Raw genomic sequence first — 5,320 nt, 5'->3', positions numbered from 1 at the left:
TATTAATGATAATAATATTAGATATTAATATAATAAATAATATATTAATAATACTATTAGTAAATTAATATAATTCCTAACACATCTTAAAAAAATGAACTACAGTTATTAATTATAATATTAGATACCCATTAGAATTATTGTAGAACTAATTATTATATTAATTAAATTTAACTAATATTATATTAAATTAAAGGAGAGAATGCTATTCGCATAAATATTTGAAAGAAAAACTATATAGTTAATATTTATAATGTTTAAATATATTACATTTGCAATAATATAATTTATATTAATGTTTTTATCGCTAATACTAATTTAGAATATTTTGTAATTCGTTCACTGCGAAAATCTAAAATATTTTGGGTATCCAAATAAAACTAATCAATAAAATTGATAAGACAAAAAATAATAATCATTATTATCAGAGGCAACTTAAAAAGATTTTTGGATTCCTGATAAAATACTGTATGATTGAACAATCAATTCAAAGAAAAAACTGAAATATAATCATTATTACCACACTTAATTCCAATCCCTCGACCAATCCATTATATAAGAACAAAAACCCTAAATTATATTCACATTCCTCTTACGCCAATACCCAACCACAAACACACACAAATGGCTAATCAAGAATTATCAGTTTGGTGGGTTCAAAGAGAACATTTCGTTCTTCAGTTTCATGATGGTCACAAAATAATATATCATTTCGTTGCTTCTGTTCTAGAAAACTGCAGTGAGAATGTTTTGAGAAAGATGAATCAACTAGGAATACCACCAGCATGTTACACAGATCAGGCAGTTGCACTATCAAAATTCTGCACAAAAGGTATGGAAATCCGAATGAAATAGCAATTGAAGACACACAAGTTACATCTTGGGAGTTCATTGAGGACACTTTTAAAATTTCAGTGACTTGGGCCAATAGCGATGTGGAGCTATACGACCCAAAAGACATATCTTCCAGTGAGGATATAAGCTTTTTGAAGCAGTTATCTGAAATTCCAATCATCAACAACTCTGCAAGCAAATTTGCAGAGAGGCTCCAGAAGGAGGTAAAATCACAGGTTGAACTTTGGACTCAATCTGAAAGTGATGAGGAAATCCCAAATGGAAGCTTAGGGTACTCATCTGAAGAAGAAACCAACTTTGATCCATGATATGCTAGTAATTTTTATTTGATGTTGCTTTCCGGTGGTTGTGGTTTGTTATGCTAGTAATTTTTATTTGATGTTTTTAGGGTACTAGAACAAAAATGATAGAAGTAATTTTGTGGTTTGTAAACAGGTGATGATAGTGTTTTATTCATCATCTTTGTTTTTCACTTTTATCATCTATATCACGCAATATTTAAGATATCCACTTGTTGTTCATGTTTAATTTGTTCTGTGTTGATAAAGTAATATTAATTCATTGTTGTTATCATAAAACGCAATAAACAAAAAATTCTACTTGTTGTATATTGTTATATGTATAAAACACAATAGCAATTCATTGTTGTTATCATAAAACGCAATTAAAAAAAATAGTTGATATTTATGTAGGATATCACAAAACGCAATAACAAAAATAGCTGAAACATATACATCATAAAACGCAATAACAAATCTTTTTTATTAATATTAGAATTTTTATACAAACTTACATTGTATTGCTAGACCCTATAGCATTAGAAGAAACCTTCTCTTTACATGTGCGACTGTTATGTCCTTTTCCACCACATACACGGCACGATTTCTGGATCTTTGATGATTTCTGAATTGCAACCTCACGATTAGACTTAATCCTTTTTTGTACACCGCATTCTTTTGTCCTTATTTTGATCGGGACACGAATCATAGAATCAGACTTTTCTAAGTTCCCTCCCATATCAGCAAACCTATCTTTGCGACTAGGAGGTGGCGCAACAACCATAACCTCATCCGCTTTATCAATATAACCTGTAATATGATCTCTGTAACGCCACGGCTCATTTAAATCCCCAACCAACCTATTAACCACATATTCATTTGCTACAACGATTTCTCTAAAAACTTTATCAATTTCACTACTCCTACCAATTTCATCAAACCGAATATTGCAATGAATTGAGCCATTCGAAACAACATCTCTCATCCATCTTCTAAGAACATATCTTCTAGGAAACTCATTTATATCATCATACCGTAGAACATAAAATATATGGCGGCACAATAAACCAAATTGTTCAAATCGTTTGCAAGTACAACTTATACTTAAACCATCTTCTTGTTTGTTGTATTGAACCTGTAATAAAAATTAAAATACTATATAAAATTAGTGAAATGTAATATAAAACGCAATGAATACTAATAAATATAATAAAAAAATTAAACATATGATCATATAATATTAAAACGCAATAGACATAATGATAAAACGCAACTAATGATGAAAACATAAAACGCAATAGATGTTTAAAACAATGTTAGTTTAAAAAATTACCTTGAATAAAGATGTGCATGGCTGTTTGAAATCCTTTATTTCATAATATTGAACATCACCCACAGTATCATGAGTCTTTGACATACACTTTGTAATGGCAGCATCAATTTCAATCTGAATATCTTTAAAAATTGTTTTGGTATATATTTCTGATGCTTGTTTCTCCAATACAAAGTCACCCCAGGTCTTAGACTGAATATACCTTGTATCATGATCATTCCTCCTATGCTCATGCCATTGAAAATCCATTGCAGTCTCAAAATGAGTGAAAAATTCAACAAGTGTACATCTTGGATTACAAAACTGACCAAAGAAATAATTCTCGCTTTCACATCTAGACGTAGTACGCATAAGACCAGCCAAATTCTCTCCATGGTAATAAGAGGGTATCCAATCAAATCGAAGATCGTACATATCTTTTAACCATTCATGATTTTCCAATCCAAAAGTAGACATTATTGAATGCCACTCAGTTTCAAAATCTTCTGGAATACTAGTATCATTCCAAACAACACGAGTCATTTTTTGTATTAAACTTAGTGTTGGATGACAAAACAGGACCAACCTGTATAAAAAGCAATAAAATAATTAAACATAAAACGCAAAAATTTAAACTATATAAAAAGTTGCAGTTTATAAGATCATAACATGTTTTCTTTTATTCTTCTAATAAAACGCAATATCATGCAAATGATAAAACTATACATTATTGGTAAAACGCAATTGTATTGTTATATTAAAACGCAATTATATTGATAAAAATGTTTGGGGATCTTATTGTATAATACATAATACGCAACAATAAACCTATATAAAAATTGCAGTTTAATAGATCATAAAACGCAGTTTAATACCTTTGTCTTTAATTTCTCCCATATATGCCACATACATGACCTATGTCTACTTCTTGAAAGAACATCCTTAATAGCTCTCCTCATTGCAGCATCTTGACCAGTAACAACAACTTTAGGCTCATTTCCAAAAGCATTAACAACGCACCTTAAAAGCCATCGATAAGAATCTGCAGTCTCAGAACCAAGTAATGCACCACCAAATGTGACATTCCTAAAATGATTATCAATCGAGTAAATGGTACAAAAACCAAATCATATCTACATAAAACAAACAAATAATGCATTAGAAAAAAAAAAGAAAACAGGAATATATAACGCAATAAAAGTAAAAAAAACTTACTTGTTTGATTTATAAGTAGCATCAAAACCTATTATGTCACCAAATACTGTATAATTTGTTTTTGATTGCTCACCAGCCCAGAAAAGTCCTTTCAATCTTCTATCTTCACCAATAACATAATCACATATAAAACCAAGAGAACATTCTTTCTTCCTAATAAGACGCCTAACTACCACTTCTGCATCATACTCACCTATGTAAAGATTCAAATCCCTTCTATAGTTCTTACAATCAACTTTACTAGCACCAACTTCACCAAAACCACCATACATTGTTTTCATAATATTGAATGCTTTAACAGGTCCAACATTGATTGCAGACAATCCAGATATAAAACTTTCTTTAACATATTCAATACTTCTGGCAGCAGGCAAGAAATGAATATCTTCATCTTCAACAAAGATATGATTATGTTCTTCTTCAAAGTAGTAGATTTTAAACATATTATTGTTCTATAATATTAATTTCACATGAGCATTGCATCCAACTCTTTTTTAACCTCTATTACGTCTAACAATCTTTTTACTATTTTCATCAACTGAACCAGAATCTATTGCTTTGCTAACATGAAATCCTTCTTTTGAGTAGACAATATATCTTATTTTCACTAAACCACCATTTTTCCAAGAAGTATTTTTTCTTGAAGAAAAACCTGCAGCAAGTGCATATCTCTGATAAAACGCAAAAGCCTCATCAAATGATTTAAAAAACATTCCAACAGAAGGTCTAATGGATCCACTCACTTTAGGTTTGAAAACTTTCTTCCACTGTTTAAGCATACATGTTCCTCCCATTTGGAGTTGTGATCTGAAACAATTAACAAATAATTATAAAACACCATACCTCTTATATAATCATGTTTTTAGTGTTAAATCTCAAAATATGTTATTCAAAATTGAAAAAATACAAACCTTTAAAGTTTGTATATTATCTAATGTGGTTAAAAGCATAAAACGCAATAAGTTCAGTAAAACGAAACAAATGATAAACAAACAAAACAATGTATAAAATGAACAAAACTGTTAAATTGTACAACAATGACAGTTATGTGCTTTATATTAGAACAATTACGAATTTAAAGTTTGTATGCATATAATGTGAATAAAATCATAAAACACAACAAGTTCATTAAAACGCAATAACTGATGAACAAACAAAAATAAACAAAATAAACAAATTATGTTAAATTATACAACAATAATAATTAAACTTATGAAAAAACAAATAATAATAACATAAAGACGAATTATAAAACGTAAAAGATTGAATTTCGGCAAAATAACAAAAAATTACTCAAAATTGAAGCTAAACTTACCAACAAAGTCTGCAGAAGACATTGACGTTGTCGAATTGACGAATGAAACAAGATTATTGCTTGAAAAAAAGGTGAATTTGTGATCGATTGCGATTTAGGGTTATACAATCTCATTCTGTTATGAAATTGATGAACTAAGAGAAGAGGTAACAAATGTAGCATAGTATTAGAAAGAAGATATGATAATGTAAAATGACAAAAAAGCCCACGCGTCCAAAATTTTAAAAATAACAGATGAACGGCTAAGATTGCTTCCTATACTTCCTAGTGAAAATAAACTTCCTATTTGATCCCCACCCTTGACTCCTTTACAAAAACGTTAATATTTTGAATGCATTAATCTAA

The 5,320-nt window shown here is 29.4% G+C and overlaps 2 protein-coding genes across 2 annotated transcripts; both read right to left on the bottom strand.

Annotated features, from left to right (window-relative positions):
• Positions 1 to 1,644: 1,644 nt before the first annotated feature.
• On the bottom strand, positions 1,645 to 2,922 carry LOC110888650 (protein FAR1-RELATED SEQUENCE 5-like). Its single transcript, XM_022136166.1, has 2 exons — positions 2,467 to 2,922; positions 1,645 to 2,268 (listed from the first exon to the last, which is right to left on the bottom strand). Exons 1-2 carry the CDS (start codon positions 2,920 to 2,922, stop codon positions 1,645 to 1,647), a joined length of 1,080 nt encoding a protein of 359 aa, XP_021991858.1.
• A 43-nt stretch (positions 2,923 to 2,965) lies between these two features.
• LOC110888649 (protein FAR1-RELATED SEQUENCE 5-like) lies at positions 2,966 to 4,997 on the bottom strand. The gene is made up of 6 exons (XM_022136164.1): positions 4,976 to 4,997; positions 4,442 to 4,467; positions 4,160 to 4,331; positions 3,661 to 4,078; positions 3,321 to 3,531; positions 2,966 to 3,031 (listed from the first exon to the last, which is right to left on the bottom strand). Exons 1-6 carry the CDS (start codon positions 4,995 to 4,997, stop codon positions 2,966 to 2,968), a joined length of 915 nt encoding a protein of 304 aa, XP_021991856.1.
• Between the last annotated feature and the right edge of the window lie 323 nt (positions 4,998 to 5,320).

This window comes from Helianthus annuus, chromosome 11, assembly GCF_002127325.2.
Source record: "Helianthus annuus cultivar XRQ/B chromosome 11, HanXRQr2.0-SUNRISE, whole genome shotgun sequence".
Taxonomy (NCBI): domain Eukaryota; kingdom Viridiplantae; phylum Streptophyta; class Magnoliopsida; order Asterales; family Asteraceae; genus Helianthus; species Helianthus annuus.
The sequence above is the reverse complement of the archived record's forward strand: the minus strand, read 5'-3'. Positions and strand labels throughout refer to the sequence as shown.